The following is a 17,446-nucleotide window of genomic DNA, read 5'->3' on the forward strand; positions in this document are numbered from 1 at the left end:
ATTTTCATTAGTTGCATTTTAGTAGTCTACACAGTAGACTAAGAATTGAAATATAAAGCCCTACATGATACTACCAATTTCCTTTTCAATATTATCTCTTTTATGAAGGGAATTTAAATATCAATTGCAACAGAAATCATACCTATTCTGGGGTATCTAACTTCATGCATTCGCAAGACATTTTTTGATTCCAAATCATTATGAATCATATATCGCCGAACATTTTGCCAATCAACTAATTAATTCTGTGTGTTTTAGATCAATATTGAATTTTTTTTGGCCAAAAAATATTCTTTTTCAACAAAAATACCATCGATATTTTTTCAATCATTCTGTAAAAGCATATACATGTACTACGATTAGCTTTCTACAGAAAGTTGTTGAAAATCCTAGCCACAGTCAATACATGTATCAAATATACACTATCTTTTCCAGTCAATCAATTTAATGAAATCCATAATGATTGGGGTTACGCTTTATCGATGTTATTATTAAATTGAGGAATTCCAAAAAAAAAAAGGAAAATTATTTAAGAAAGTTCATCCGCGCCTCGTTTAAGTACGGATCTTAACTTTTCAAAATAAAAGTATACGTATATATTGAATTTTCTTTCACGATACTGGTCAAAGAGATCAGAGAATGGAAGAAAAGTATTGGAACCATCGTAGAAGCATGATGTGTTTATAAAGAAGAAGGAGAGGGGGTATTTGATCCGCCAAAGTTCTTGCCTCTGAAGGCAAACCCCCTGCTCTTGTAATGTGCGCCTGAAGTAAGTTGTGTGTGCGTTCCGAACGCTAGACTTTGTGTATCAATATGGAGTATCAGATATCCCTCCTCTCCGCTTACACCGAGTCAATAGCGCCGGCTCGATTTGGTTTAACTACCATCACGTTAAGCAAAGCAAACGGGCGCCATTCTGTATCAGGATCAAAATTAATCCGCTCCGATCATGGACGATTCAAAAGATGGACGACTTTCTCCTCCCAGTGAGGAGAGTCCAGACGACGAAGTGCCCACGGCAGAAGCAGACGACAATGATGACGACGAACCTCGCTCGGAGATGAAGGTAGGATGTGTGAGTGTTTTGTCGTCTGATCATCGATAACTTTGGCGGGAGTTTTTAGTTCTTGTTCGGAATTAAGGGAATGTTATTTTGACAATTGGAAAACTTTTGATCGATGACTTCTCTTTGAAAAATGTAAAAATCGAGATTTAGAAGTACTGTAGAAAAAATTGTTATCTAATGGTGATGAATTCATTTATTTTACACTAGTTTGTAAATAGGTAACAAGTCCCTTTGTTCAATCATTTCACCCCCAAATATTCAAATTATCACTTAATTTGTTCGATGCTAACGCGTTACATGTTGAATGGCATTTAAATGCAACATTTTAACCCTCCAAATGAATGACCTCAAAACCTATTGAACCTATCGTTGTCAATCCTTTTGTAAAACCATGTTTTTAATTCATTAGAATTTGATAATCAATTTGAGAAAGATACATAGACAGACAGAGAGAGAGAGACAAAGAGAAACAGAGATATTTATTTGATCATGCAAGCAGCATTTGCCATAAATTTTATTCGGCAATTCAAATTACTTTTAAAGTACAGATCAATGATTAGATGATGCAAAGAATGGCAGTTCCTGGCAATTCGGTGTATATACTTAGCCAGTCGTGACAACTCTCTCTTATCTGCTATTGTATCAATAATTCTTGAGCCGGCCTTAAAGATTTTTTTTCCTTCTCCAAGTCTTTCATTCTTCTTTTTCACTGAATTGATTATTCATTCTACGCTTTTTCTGCATCATGGAAATTGATTTTCTCATAAATCAAATGATTTTTTTTCTTTTTGGCCTCCTTTGAGATATCACGGAAAGATGTTTCTATACAGTTTCATCCTATTTGTCCCTATAAGATTTTTCGCCTATGATTTGCTTTGTGAAGCAAATGTTTTGGTTAATTGTCAATTGACCTCTTTAAAATTAACTCGGTACAATTGACAGTTTTTTCCTATGTATATATATATTTTTCCATCAATAAGTTTTCTGCTTCCGGTGTGTTGTGTCTTGCTCGTTTCTGCCCTTCGAGATCACATGATAATGATGTAAAAAGAAGCAGACGATAGAAACACAGAAGCGTTCCAAAGATTCTTGTCCATTTTTATAAGAACCGTGGTAACCCGATCCTCTTCGTTTCCCGCTTTGTAAAAGATGTAAACAGGAACACATTTTGTATATTATGCACGTTGATGCGCGTGCCAGAGTGTATACTTCATAGAGAGGGAGAGAGACTCGGCTTGCGATCGTTATAAGCGTCGAACGTCTCTGACTAAAATTAATTTTCGCCACTTGAATTCACCTCAATCAGTGATCAACTTGACTCCACTTGTAGCAGTGGAGCCTATTTAGTGGCGATGTACAGATATTTATAGCTCCATGTTGAATAAACACACTTTTGAATAGCTATCTTCATATACTTTGATCGTTTGGGTCTTTTATAATTGAAGAGAACCTGATAATTGTCTGTTCCTTTCTTTTTATGCACTGGATATTCATTTATCATCCAAATGTAGAGCCCCCTTCTCTCTCTCTCTCTCTCTCTCTCTCTCTCTCTCTCTCTCTCTCTCTCTCTCTCTCTCTCTCTCTCTCTCTCTCTTTTATATAAGAGATACAGATACAGATACATGTACACATGCTTTTTTCACGAAAGCTTAGGTATCTCATTACATGCATGGCACATAGCTTTGCATCTTCCCAATTTCCATTCGGAATCAATTTTTGCTCTGTTAATCTTGTGTTTCAAAAAGTATTTGTCAAAGATAATTTCCCTCATTATCCACCCATTAGAGTTTCTGCGGGGAGATTGGATAACCACAGGAAGTGGCGACGAATGCATGGCAGGCACCGGATGTTCCAGCCAGGGCAGACGACATGCCATTCTACAATCCAAACGTCTTTATGACAGAGATCCCTCAGATTCCATTAGAACCTTCATCGATTTTAGCACAAATCATCCACTTTAAGTCAAGAGGCTATACATACTTTTTGGAATGAAATAGATAAAATATCGATTATTCTTTGCACTATTCTGCACGATTACATACCTATTATGACAATGTCTTTGTATTTGTCATCCATCTTTATAAGGGGGTTTATGTATCAAGTTTGTCAACGGGACAGTAGTTTCGTGTTCATATAGTTCGAGTCTTGCGTTCAGATTGTATATTTGGTCAATTCTATCTTCTAAAGTACTCAATTTACGTAACTAAACGTTGCTGGTTTTTCTATCACGTGAAAATCATTAGCACCTGGGTTGTCAACAAATTCTCCTTCATTAAAATTCTAGAGATGATTTTTCTCTCTTAAGCCAGAAACCATTTTTAATTCAATGAAGAAAAATTTCATATACTGTAGTTTAAAAAATTGTCTATATCTTTATACAAAGCTTTATATAAAGTCTAAAAATAGCCACGATTAACCAGCCCCGCTAATTAATTCCATATCACGCGGGAAAAATAATAAAAAAATTTCATTGACCGGAAGTAGAAAAATACTTTAAAAATCACGTACACTTGGTAGTTTGAACATATGTTTTTAAATTTTCCAATAATAGCCTTATGTACAGAATTGTCTGTTTTGTTGGGAAATATTAAAATTCATTTTGATATTACTCTAGTTGCTGAGAAACTAAAATGTATGATTGTGTTAATTACAACTTTGAAATACATGTAAGGGACATCCCGCCAGACCCCCCCCCCCTCCGGCAAAACATTGAAAAAAAAAATAAAAGTGAAAGGCAACAACACACTTATATTTCAATATATGAACAACAAAATATACAGAATCATGGTGTTTTTGATAAGAAAAAAAACGAATACGCAGAATTGTGTCATGTTGTGAATTTTGAATGTACTGGGTGGCAGTAAATCAAAATTTACAAGATGACAGCGGCTAATAAGTTCATGTAAACTAAGAATCATGTACATGTAGGTAGTGATATATAACAAATCTTTCTCGTACATATCCTCGCCATCTTCCTCATAAAGTGTCTTGCTTTTCACATATACAACACGTATCAATACACAGCGCCTTAATTAGCATGCTCGCCAATTTTCTGTAGATCTTATATCTGTAAATCGACACCAAATACATCATAAGGTGTTTTTTCATTCATTAAGCAGTTTCCTAACTATATTGAAATTTTGCAATATACTTGCTATAGAGAATATAAATTTCCTTTATCAGTTCATCAATAGTGATTGACGTCATGCTACTATAACACATATTGATGTTAATATTCGAAATGTTCTTTGTTCCGTCTAGAACCCAGAAACTTATTTTTAAACGCTTCTTTCGAAGAGGGGATGTTTTTAACAAAGAAGAGAATATACTAGTTTCTAATGCAATTTAGATGTTTTGCCCTGTAATCATGTTGGGAGTTTTCAGTATACCCGTGAATCTACTTCAAAAGTTAAATAGCTTGAATATTTGTATGCCACACGCAGACAATGTAGGGAATCTAAATCAAAATGATCCTAGACCATTCAAAAAGATGATCAAACGCTAAAATAAGAACGATTTTTTATGTCCTAAAGTTTCGCATGCATTAATAAGAATATCTTTCTAGTAAATATAAGTACTAAGTGCATGTAAATGATATGTTGCAAGTTATAGAATCATTCGCTTGAGAAAATGGATCAATTTTAAAGACGCATCCACAATGTCTAAGAATGAGAGAACGTTTTCATGAGAAAAGGATAAATTATCACAGTCAACAAGAGTCCTTTGTAAGAGTAGACATACTTAAGTAAAAGAGGCAAAAATTTAAGCGGCTATCAGGTTTCGCATTGTTTTACATCGGGTCCGACAGTTGGTGTCACCTACGCGTTATCACGACTCAATCAGTGGAACTCTTCAGATTCCGGAGTCTGGGAAACACCAAAACGATAGGGGTGGGAACCAGTTAAAAAGTTTGCTGCGATAGACCTTCACACACAATTAAAGTGACACATTACACCTCAACATGGCGTAATGTTACACCGCTAACAGTTATACAAGGGAAATATGGCGTTCATTTTCGCCTGACAATTTTATCAGATAATTTTGTTTTCTCTCTATATGTATTTTTTTTTTGACGATGTCAATGTAGTTGCACGTTGAATTCAAGTCCTGCGATATCCGTTTTCGGTGTGTTTTTCATACAAGGACAGTTATATTGTGAAGCGAATTTTGATCACAATATGACCAAAGTCTTGTATTACAGTAATTGTGATGGAAATGACATACGAAGCTTGCATGTGGGTTACGTAAATATCGTTTTAAATTGAAATGCATCATCTGTAGACTTGAATATTGACTCTGATGAACGTAATATGAAAATGGATACCCCACACTACAATTACCATTGATAGGCCCACGTTCAATACTTCGATTAAGTTGTTTTTTTATTATTGTCAAAAGAACTCAGTCATCGCTTAATACATTTTTCGTAATTTCATATCTTTCGTCAGCGGGACAGATGATCATTATTTTGAAAAAAAAGGTCACACATTTCGTCCCTTACATGGTTATTCAAGAGCTCTTGATTATTCTTCATTGATTTTGGATTTGATGTGTAAATCCGATCGGGGAGCTATTTATTTCATGACTTTTGTACGCGCATGAATACACCTGAAAAGATGTCTTCTACAGTTCCTCATTTGCGATTGCTCCGATTCGAATATCAAAAAATTAAATTACCATTTTCATATCAAATTTACACCTGTCAAGGGAACCTGTGTAGATTTGATTAGCTTATAGCCTATTTATAAAGATATTTCAACTCGAATTCTAGAGATTTTACTCCACTCATTATTCTGAAAGGAATATCAGATATGCAGATGTTATTTAAAACTGCATATAAATTAATCATGAAGGAGAAAAAATGTATATCTCTAAATAGAGAAAATACTTTTTTGTTTTATAACTTAAAATGAGTTTTTTTTTTTTTTTTTAAATATTATTGAGATGAGTTAATGTTAAAGTAAAAATTCAAATGGTTGTAGTGAGAATGAACTTCTTTGAAATAAACAAATCTGTTGATATATTCACCTTCCTGGGAAAAAAATTCTATCCGTGAGTCATGGAAAACACTATCCGGCTCTATTGGAATATGACACGTGCTATTTAGTGAAACTCTACACCATAAACAAATGGGGGGAACAAAATCCGAGGTGAATTATAGCAACGATTTTACAAAATTGACATTTCTATTGCGTATTAAATGTCCAAGGTTTTTCTCCGTGACAATGATACTAGTTGATGCATATTTATACGTGAGGAAAGTTGAGACCGGCACTTCAGTTCGTTATAATGATCTATCGTGCCATTCCAATCGAAGAAACATTTGCAATTTGAAGGTTCGTGGGGGTCAGGTTACATTTTTAGCCTAATGGTTTACCCTCCGCCAAGATTTCGGAAATCAATGGTTGTTTGGATGCGATTTCACCCCCTTTTCTTGTTCTCCATCTTACATCATTCGACAGCTTCTCAAGAAATCTGAAAATGGGTCGATGGTTTTTTTTGTTTTTAGTCATGCGTCGAAGATATGAAAAGAGAATTTAATTGATCGACAATTCTATTCAATCCCTTCTATAAATTTTCGTGTTTTTTTAATTGTTTGAGAAAAAAGAGAACTATTTTGTGATTTTATCTAGCTACGTTGATGGTATACATGTACATATAATATTTTGATCAAAAGTTGATTATATTGATAATTAAACAGTTTATAAGTCACTAGCTATTCAAACACGAAATTATAAATTCTATGAGTTTTTATTGCATGCATACTTTAATACTGATTTTCATTTCATTAGTACTAAGTGAAATAAAATTCAGCAAAAACTTTCATGTCTGTTTTTTTAGTGTTAATTCCAAAACTAGTGAATTCAGGATGGATCTAATTTTGTATGGCAGAAAAACAAAATATTTTTAAGTTCCTACATAAAACAGTCACCCTGAATTTAATTTGACAAGATAATTGTTCCGCCTTATTATTGGGAAGCATAACAAATTTAAAAGCCATGAAATTATCACACTCTTCTCTAAAATTTAACAATATTCGTTATAACTTCCGGTTCTTAAGTGCAAACTGTTTTCTCGCCTGCTTGCAGCGGAAGAGTCAGTAAAAAAAAAACACGTGATCATTTGGCGCCAAATATCCCATCTCTATGGGAACAAAGAATCGGGATACATCTCTGGATTTCACAGGCACAAATTTTTCGAACGCAAAGCATCAAGTGTCGAGTTTCAGCACATTTTGACGTTACTTAGATATTGGGTGCAAAGACAGAGTGAACATGATATGGTTGAAAACTCGGTTCCAAGCGAAATATAGGCTCGATCTATTTACTCCGAAATTAAACACAGATGTTTTGAAAACCGTATAATATTACATTTTGAGAAATACCAGGGTAACGATCGAAGAAAAAATGCACCAATTTACGCGCATCCTAAGGCTTTCATCAAGTGCTTCTCCGGATTGCATTTCAATCCTTTATTATATAATTAAGGTTTTCGGGCTAAATGAATTGCTTTTATTAAACACCTTTTGCGTGGGCCTGTTTTTAAAAATACTGCATACTTCCAAAGAAATATGACAAAAATGTGTGAATACATAGTATCGTAAGGTTTCTTTCAATTTCATCAATTTCCTGTTGAGTATTTTGTCATATGCAGTATTTTAATTTTATTAAGTAAAAATATTCTGATTTAAATGCGAGGACACTAGTATGAGAGAGAGAGAGAGAGAGAGAGAGAGAGAGAGAGAGAGACTCTTTAACGACACCTGGGCAAGGCTATTCCATTCTTCAGTTCAAAAGACTACTTAAGGCGGAAATGTATGATAATCATAATAATAAGTGCGACAGACCCACTTAACGCGTGTTTAAACAGCCATAATATTTCTGTGTCAGGATTAGATAGTTTTAACGGTAAGTGTACTATATATGTACTACTTGTAACTATAGTCCAATCAGTTTCACCATAAAGGTCACATTTTTTTTTTAACTTTTTCGTATTAAAAAAAGATCAACTTTATAAAAGGTTCTTCGTCTCTTCAATTTTTTAAAACATGTACAACTTGCCTGAATATTTCTTTCTTTTTGAAAGCGTATTGTGTTTTCAATCTAATGACTTAGGTATCCACTTATCTGAAGCTTTAAAGAAAAGGTGTCATTCTGAGAATTATGATCTATTGATTAGAATGATTACAATGGAATTGAATGACACGACTATTTCGACTATTTTTAAGCACACAGCCTTGAAATAACACTACATGTGAGTAATATGAGTAAGGCAAAAAGCTGGAGAGAGTTAATTTTGTAGTTTTTGTTTTGGAAATCTCGAGTTTTCACTCTAAAAATCTTTTGAATGCATACAATATTGTTTTCTTTAATTAATCTCTCTATTTAAAAAAGAACACTGATGAAAATGATTTTAAATATATCTTAAAATGTTGGCATTTCTGTCTATAAATTGCATGAGTGAATTAAGATCCTGTTCAAAAAACGGTTTTAAAATGTAAATTAGGGATTCGAGACACCGACATTCTACGTGGGCTTTTCTTTGAAAGCAGAAAATTTCAATTATAGATCCCAAAATGCATATACCAAGATATATGGCTACGTCTTAAACTTTTCCCCCCGTAACTCAAAGGTAACACAGTAACGCAAAATTAACCCTGTTGGTCCCTGAAAATGGACCCCTCCCTTTTTCTATTGAAGAAAACAGCCTCACACCTGTCTTGGCCGTTGACAATTTTCTGAAAGATTTCTTAATCAAATTACCGCCTTGTCACTTCGTAAAGACAGCCCTTGCGACCACTTGCCGTGTATCAATTCACCAAACTAACTTTTCGTAACAAGCAAGGCGAAATGAACCTTTTGATACCGTGTGGTATCACGTTTTTTGTGGAGGTAATACGACCGCTTTAAAAGGCCTTCGGGTGTCCGATTTTGTTTTGTTCTAATGAACAGATAGGGGTATAGGGTTTCTGGGTAATTTATTTGATACTTCTAATAAGTTACCAAAGAATGTCACCATCCTTTATGGAACGGTTTTGGGTAATTGGATCTATGGGGCTGTCGCGCTTGCTTGTCCGACCAATTCGCGGTGTTCGTGTATCCTTCATTTGTACATGTGTGTAGCATTAGTACAGAAAGGTATATGTATATATGAGGCGGATTATAGTTTTCTATTGTAAGACTATATAAAAATATGATATTTTCAAGATACCTGATCTAGATGTAATAATATATGAATTGGAACGTGATATTATATATTGTAATTAATGGGGTTTTCTTCCTACCAAAATATGTGTGGAATTGTTTTTCATTTGAGAAGACAGTAGATTTCAAGGTGACAGTATGAGGCAAATCATTTGACTCTGTAAAAGGTCCAGTTACCAGAAGGTCATCTCAAGGCTACAGGCATGCAAGACGCTAATTGGCAAATTGGTTATTTTTATATTTCACTATGTTTCAGGACTATGCCGAGTCTACTATGAACGAACTGCTGGGTCTGTATGGATTTGAAAAATTCGACCGAACGGAAACCGAGCATCTAAATGTAGACAGATTCACCAGTCCCAAAGCAGACGACAGTTTATCGCCGCTAGATGACGCTTCACGTGATGACGTCAGTGTAGGAAGTTGTGATAGTTCGTCTGGAAGGAGCGACTTATCTCGATATAACCGAAGTAAGTTTTGGTGGTACCGGTATTTCATGCAATGTCCATGTATTTTTGTATTTTTATACCAAGATATGCGGATAGAGTTACCTTTTCCTGTCTACTGTCTATCGTCAAATGCAATTGTTATCTATAAACAGAGAGACTGGGAATCTTGCAAAACATTTTATCTCTGGAGCTCATAGGTGTATTAATTTCTCGACATGTGTATTTATCAATGAAATTCAACGAAAAATGATCTCAGTTGAAAAGTTGATAGTATCTTGTATCAAGATAGGAAATGCATTTAATGTACACAAAACATATTTTGTTATCGTATCACATCCCCCCAAATGCCGCCAACGAGATTTCTCCCAGCATTCTTGTATTGAAACCGATATCGTTTCCTCGGCTAGTAAAGTTGCCCAAAAGGATTTTTCTCCTCAACTTTTTGCGGTATTCGATTTCATCCAAATCATATTAAATTCGATGAACGCCGTGACCTGGGGCTATCTTTTTATTCCTACACGCGATTTGAACTTCAGACCGTATAATTTTGCCTTATTTGAATCATCTGCCACATATGAATGTAAATGATACCCTGTGCAAAACAAGGGTATTCGTTTTCCGTTTTCTTTGAGCTCTGGCAAGAGACAGTTCGTTTTTCTGTCAAAATGGTATTATAGGATATAGTCCATCGGTCGCAAAAAAATCAATGGAGATTTGGTGAGTACAAAAATATGAGAAAACGAATAGAACAGACGATTTGCTATCAGTCATATTTCATGATCTAATATGTCCGTTTTCTGGCATTGTTTGGAACTCAACAGCGAGTAATGGGTGCATTTATCTGTTTATTATTAGACGTTTCAGAGATCGGAAAGTTCTTGGCTTTCTAGACAAGACCGCTTTCCGGAGATAATAAAATGTAAGACAATACAGTTCAATCTACTTCGATGGATCTCGTTTCTTGTTTGATGCCGAAGCCGGCCGTTTACTTGTCAAATGGCGAGAAACTTGATCAGTACAGCGAGTTCGTTTCACTGTAGAGAGAAACGAAACACTCCGCCATTGCGTTTATTTCCCCTCGAGAGAAAAAAAAAATATATAACAAGAGAAAGAAATCGAAATACTTCGTACGTAGGTTGTACAATAAAACTCTCACTCCATTTTTGAAAGAAAAAAATGGAGAAAAAATTTCGCCTGAAACAACATATTCATCTCGAAATCAACGTGAAAATGGTGCATGTAACTTAACACCGCGTATTTCCTTTCACTTTGAAAATCTCTCTGTCTCGTTTCATATTAGTTTGCAAAGACTTTGCGTGCTAGTTTCACTGACACGCGAACTTCTCATGGTGCTTCTATGTTCTTTTAATCATGTTTGTTTCAAATAGCAGATAATTGTATTTAACCGAATAGAAAAAAATTCTGGCTTTGACTATAGATAATCACATATTAATCATTCTGGATATAGTAAATTGTAATGTATATTTTTCATTGATAATTTATAATGTGTAGTAAAAAACGCCATGTACATATATATGATCGTAAGGTAGACTATTTGCGAAGTTTACGACAGAAAAGTGAAAAAAAGAAGAAGAAATGACTCTGTTTACTTTTTAACGTTAGTAATCCCAAACTCGCAGACAAATTAAACCGAAATACTAAACTACAAATCATTATATTTCAGTTTCCATGACGAATTCAAAAAACAACATTTAAGAGTGTTTAACAGCATTTGATATTATTGCTGACGTGATAGTAATCTTCTTGTTAATAGCTTAAAAAACAACATATTTTAACTCACTTTATCCTTTATTCCGGCGGGAAACAGGATATGTACAAGATGACACATTCTTAAATTTCATCCCTGCATCCTGTGGCAATTAATATATTAACATTTCGACTATGAAATAGGATTTCAGTGGTCATGGTCGAAACGACTCAACTTTCTTGTTTAATTAAATAACACCTGTTATACCCCTTTTGTGTCTTTGGTATTTTTACAAGTCTGCAATGTGAATAAAAATACATGTTCAATTATTCAGTATTGATTGATAATTACTTTATTATGGTAATTTTTTTATTCATATCGTTGAAATGCGAATCGTACAATGATTATTTAAGATATATATGCGTTACACCTGTCGCACGTCTTTCCCCAAAGCAATACTTTTTTGACCACACCTGTAATATGACGTCTCCATCAAAAATCGCGAAAGATCATGATATGGTGATCAGGTTATAAAAAAGGGCTCATTACACCTTGAAATTCATGCAGTTTCTCAAATTAGCAAACATTGATTACTGGATTATGAAAGATAACATGATGCATTAAGATTTTTTTAAAATATAAATCAAATAAGCGAACAAAATTTGGATATAAATTAATAAAAATTATTATTTTTCAAAATTTTAATTCAGATTATAAAAACGAAAGCCCTGGTTGGATTCGAACTCGTAATCTGCGCTTCACAAGCCCTATACTTTAACCACTTAGCTGGCTATGATGATATCCAACTTAATCGATTGATATAAACAATTTAACAAGACATTAAAATTGCCATTTTTTGAAGTGGTGTCTTAGAAAGTATAAGTCTTGATGTAGTGAGGTACCTTAAGTGTTTACGGACTGTAATGGTTTTCGCTTTCGTCTTTAAGGTCGAAGCAACAGTGAAACCAATCTTGCTGCGCAACATCGCAACCTTGTCACGGCTTTGACCAAGAAGCACGGACTCACTGGTATGACTAATTGCATGAATCAGCTGTTGATCTGAATGGTTTTGAACTGTCCCTTCGAAGTCGTTTGTTTGCTTTTTTTGTTAAAAAATGCGCAAGTTTATCATTGCAAGTTTATGTTACAAATTAATTCTTAGTTAACTACATTTCCTTCATTCATTCGAGTTTACAGATAAAAAGTAAATTTATTTGCCCAGTAGTTCAGATGCTATTCTCAAAGAGAAGTGAAAACTAATGCATGTAACAAAGATAGCGTTGAAGTTGATTTCCGAGCAAAAACAAGCCATTGTTTTCATATCGTCTCCTTTAAATCCCATACATTAGTCAAAATGAACGATAAGAAAAAAAGAGTTTAACGCAGATTCATATACAAGTAATACAATACCATTTATAACAAGTCTTACAAAATTAACATTGTATAAAATAGAAAAAAAGTTATTCTAAAAACAAAAGGTGATAAACAAAGCCCCATTCCTTTATAGAAAATGAGGAATAATTAAACCGAATATATGACGACATTGTGGTTTTTCCCTCCAGGAAAATATTTAAGAAAGATATAGAGCAAATTGTTTCCTTCCTGCCTGTACCACGGGGGAGAAGAGCAGGTGTAGTGAGCTTAGAAATGCTTCCATTCTCTTTCCAAAATCTAATTTGCAATTTGATCTTTCTTATGACATAAGTAGAGCACATGCAATATTTCTAAAGAAGTGGGGCTCACCAAAGGGAGGACGTATATTGTCTGCTATTAATTCGCCATGTTATTCTGGCAATAAATATGAAATGTTTTTGTACGCCTGGTTCAGACAGAGGGTTATTTTTTGCAATGGTCATTACTAATTGTTTATTATAGCATGTTCCAAAAATATTAACACTTTGGAAAAGTTTTATGATAAAACATGAAACCGATTGCAAAGTGCATGTTGTGATAAAGACTTTCGATAATGCAAGACTTGAAGCAAACCTTTTAACGGGGAAATTGGAATGGACTTTTTTTTTATTGCTGACGCGTATATGTATATATAAAATACAATCAGATATAATTTATATCCTCTTAAAAGATATTACAAATGCAGTATTCTATCTTTCTTTCATTTCTTTCTTGAAGTACAATTTATCTGGAAGGCATTGACAGAATTCCGTTTTGGTAACATCTTAATAACGTGAAAGTCGATCTCTCGTGGGATGCACAAGAAAGCCTATCCCTACATCTCGCTCGTCAGCTAGGTCTAGCTTTTTATGCACGAAATTTGAATTTACAATGCGTCTTAATTACACAGCAACATGAAAATGGAGTAAATTGAGACGGACGTCCATCTTAGATGGCGTGTGTTTTCTGTAAGACTTTGTTTGTACATAGATATCTTATAACGAAAACCAAAACCCCTTAAGAAGGCTTTGGATATTTTTCAATCCAAGACTTGGGCAGAAAATCATCTTAGTTAATAATCAATGGCTATCTTATTTCGCGACCTGGACCGGTGTTAAAGCCATGTCTCAGATTCGACGCTTTGAATCAATCGGGATCAAAATTCCCTATCCTGTTTGTTAATTGTAATCGGAGCCGAGCGCGCTTTGAAATTTGAAAGCGGTAAGAAATACATGTCTTTTATTCTGAGTCATCTGCCAATGGAGACTTTATTTGTTCGCCGTTATAGGGCCGAACATTAGTATGTATTCTGACTCAGGTTCCAACATTCTCACAAATATTCCGTTAATCACCGAGTAATTCTATATTAGACATTTTTTTCCGTTTCCCCTTATTTGCTCAATATATGTTTGTGGGGTTTTTTTTTCTTAAAGCATGAGATACCCGAGTATTAATTTGCGAACATGCCAGGAATATTTCATGTTCTTTTGAAATCTGATGCTTAGGAAAATAAATATAGTATTGACTAAGAAGACTGTGATTTTGTGTTTTCCGCAGGTGCCCCCGAAGGAACCATTCCATCTGGCTCCATTGTCTGTGCCTGGTGTCAGAAGTTAGGCGTCAAACTGTTTACCCTGAAAACCAGCACCTCTACTAAGGCTTTCTGCAGTGAACTGTGCTTTGATCAGTGTCGAAGAGCATCTTTCAAAAAGAACAAGATCTGTGACTGGTGTAAACATGTACGTCATACTGTGAATTACGTAGACTTCCAGGACGGCGAGACGCAGCTACAGTTCTGCAGTTCAAAGTGTTTAAATCAGTATAAGATGAATATATTTTGTAAAGAGACACAGGAACATTTACAGCAGATTTCCCCGACGACGGAGACAAAATCCGACACAGAGGGCTCGTCCGACCAGCAGATTCTCATCACCCCCGACCTCTGGCTCAGCAACGCAAAGCATAAAAACGCGAAACTCAGAAGAAAGGAAGCTGGAGAAACCGACAGGGAGCTGGAAAACGCTGAGAAAATGGAGTCAAAGTCTGATCACAGCAGACGACAGTCGCCGACGTCTGCTTCCTCAAGTTCCGATAAACTTCCTGTCACGAATAGGAGTATTTTGGAGAGAATGCACGGTCGTGATAAGAGCAAACGAAGTTCACTGAGAGAAAGTTTGCATGAACGGTCAGTCCCAAGGTCCAAATCTCCCGATAGTGCACAACCTGCCCAGAACCTTGGAATTCCCTTTGTTCCTCCTCACATGTGGGGCGCCCCAACCTTTGGGATGGGTATTCCCCCTATGGGAGCCGTTCCGCCCTGGTTTTACCCAGGGTTCATGCCCCCTGGTTTCATGCCACCGAACATGCCAATGGAAGGATTGTCTGGAGTTTTGCCTTCACGAACGGAGACGCCGTCAGCAACAAACAACAAGCGTTTCGCACTCTCACCGAATTATGATAACGAGTCATCAAAAAATGCCAACGAAGAGCGAGGGCATGGTCGATCATCTTCTAGACCGATATCGTCTGCTCGAAGTAACACACCTCGATCGAGTACACCTCGAAACACCTCATTCTCAACTCCGACACCCCAATCAGGGGCACCTCTTCCGAACGGTGTTGGAATGTTTGGACAAAACGGGATTAATTTCTCGTCATATGGAGGATTTCCCCCTCTTACAATGATACTACCGGTTCCAGTCCCGCTACCGCTTCCGGTCCCCATACCACTTCCGTTACCGATAACCATGGAACAAATAATGGAGGTTTACAATAAGAAAAAGGCAGAATCCTCTCCAAATATCAAAACAGAACCGGGCGTTGATCCTGAAAGAAAAGACTTTTCACGGTTTAAAGGGGACGTGGACGAAAATGAAACGTTGACAAGAGACATGCTTTCTTGTGCATCTTGTAGTTCGGACAGAAGCGAGAGTGTAAATTCATGTGTATCTCCAATGTCTGATATGCGTTATTCATCACATTCAGATCTCCTGAAACGTTCATATTCCCCTAACATGGAAGGATCACTCGATCTCTCGAAACGAGCGCGCCTAGATGACTCTTTCTCGGACCATTCTTGCGATGGTGCCATTGATTTGTCAAATACCTCTCACAGCAGACACAGGATATACAAGGGGAAAGAAAACAAAGACCATGTAGAAATCGAGAGTTTGGCGCCGCAGAGATCGGAAACTCCCGTTGCAAATGGGGGTTCTGGATTGAAGATCCCTAAAATTCACATAATTAGCCCCCGTCATGAGCCCCCGTTATCTCAACAATTACCTTTACCCCCTGTGGACCCCAAATATGCCAGTAGGAGAGGACTCATTTTAGACGCACCGTGTGTACCTAAAAAACCGAGGAGTCCATCTCCAGATCGTCGGTCCTACGCCCGATCAGTTCCGAAGGACGTTATGGAGGCTGCAAGAAGAAGATGCATGAGAGCCAGAATTAAAACAAAATAATCATTTTTATAAGAAAATTTATATTTATTTTCAATGCAAAGTCAGTGTCGCTCTCAATGTTTGGCTCCAAAAGTGCTTCAGCGTATGCCGCGTTGCCATGCGTTGGAAGATTGTTAACTTACACTAATTTGTAATGGGACAAATATGTTTGTTCTAAACTTGTTTTTTTTAATGTGCAATTGATGGTAAGAGTGTGCAATATATTGTCAACGCGGCCAGATGATTCGTCAATGTTTATTTTGCTGCAGGATTGTTGATATAGCTTATTATGCTGCATAACGTGGCTTGTTTATGTACACTTACAATGTTTTTTTTAAATAAATGAATATAGTTATTTTGAGAAAATATGTATTTGTTCTGCAATGATAAACCCCAAAATTTTAAAGAGAATTTTATTTTGTTGTGGCTGATTACCGTTACTAGTGTGAAAATCAACACCAGTGGCGGAGGAACTGGGAAAATTGCATTATGTAGAATGTACATGTACTTTGAACATGCTTGGAGTGGGTATGAAGCATTTGGGTCCGCTTTCGAACGACAAATTGAGTATAGTACATGTAAAGGTGTTCAATATCAGACATCCTGGGCTGCGTATTACAAAGGAACTTATTACAAAGTCATAAATATTTTAACTCGTGGAATGTTCTTTGGTTAAGAAAATTAAGACAAAACCATTACTATAGAACTTTTTGATTTTTATAACTACATGTACATTTACTCGCCATTTAATTGAAATTTTGATTTGTGATTTATAATCATTCATTTAGTTGATCTTCGTGCAGTCGTCGTGCAATTCTGTTGATACATGCAGCTCTTAAAATATAATATTAGTTATAAGTTAAAGTATACCGAAGCCAGATTATAGATTATTCAAAATATAAATACATTTTCTCTCAATAATTTAGATTAATTAGTAGCCCCCACCCCCACCCCATCACCCTGCGTCAAAACTTCACAACAAGGGACCATACACATTTCACAATTTATAAAGAAAAGTTTTTGACAACAAATTCATGCTCCCTAGTTTGCCTGCTACATGTATAGATACACTGTCCATGTCAAAGCTCAAAGAAGAGGATTTCAAACATGAATTTTCACTATATATGATCAATAGTTCCCGCCCTAACACCAAACCCCTGGACCCCCGCGGCTATGAATTTCAC

General features: G+C 35.7%; 1 protein-coding gene across 4 annotated transcripts; it reads left to right on the top strand.

The window, feature by feature from the left end:
• The first annotated feature begins 661 nt into the window (after positions 1 to 661).
• Positions 662 to 16,628, top strand: LOC105344602 (sine oculis-binding protein homolog). 4 transcript variants are annotated; one of them, XM_066070954.1, is made up of 4 exons: positions 663 to 1,066; positions 9,527 to 9,740; positions 12,375 to 12,455; positions 14,377 to 16,628. In XM_066070954.1, exons 1-4 carry the CDS (start codon positions 950 to 952, stop codon positions 16,281 to 16,283), a joined length of 2,319 nt encoding a protein of 772 aa, XP_065927026.1. In that variant the 5' UTR covers positions 663 to 949; the 3' UTR covers positions 16,284 to 16,628. The 4 variants fall into 4 exon arrangements, with proteins under 4 accessions (XP_065927027.1, XP_065927026.1, XP_065927028.1 ...); XM_066070956.1 differs by lacking the exon at positions 663 to 1,066 and adding an exon at positions 7,817 to 7,974; XM_066070957.1 differs by lacking the exon at positions 663 to 1,066 and adding an exon at positions 9,057 to 9,204.
• Positions 16,629 to 17,446: the final 818 nt, after the last annotated feature.

The sequence above is a fragment of the Magallana gigas genome, chromosome 9 (genome assembly GCF_963853765.1).
Source record: "Magallana gigas chromosome 9, xbMagGiga1.1, whole genome shotgun sequence".
In the NCBI taxonomy this organism is placed as follows: domain Eukaryota; kingdom Metazoa; phylum Mollusca; class Bivalvia; order Ostreida; family Ostreidae; genus Magallana; species Magallana gigas.

What these genes read in the sequence shown, in the direction of transcription:
- LOC105344602 (XM_066070954.1), top strand. Translation starts at nt 950, where the DNA reads ATGGACGATTCAAAAGATGGACGACTTTCTCCTCCCAGTGAGGAGAGT. An exon ending in CTTATCTCGATATAACCGAA is followed by an intron (nt 9,741 to 12,374) that starts GTAAGTTTTGGT and finishes TTCGTCTTTAAG; the next exon opens with GTCGAAGCAACAGTGAAACC. An exon ending in CAAGAAGCACGGACTCACTG is followed by an intron (nt 12,456 to 14,376) that starts GTATGACTAATT and finishes TGTTTTCCGCAG; the next exon opens with GTGCCCCCGAAGGAACCATT.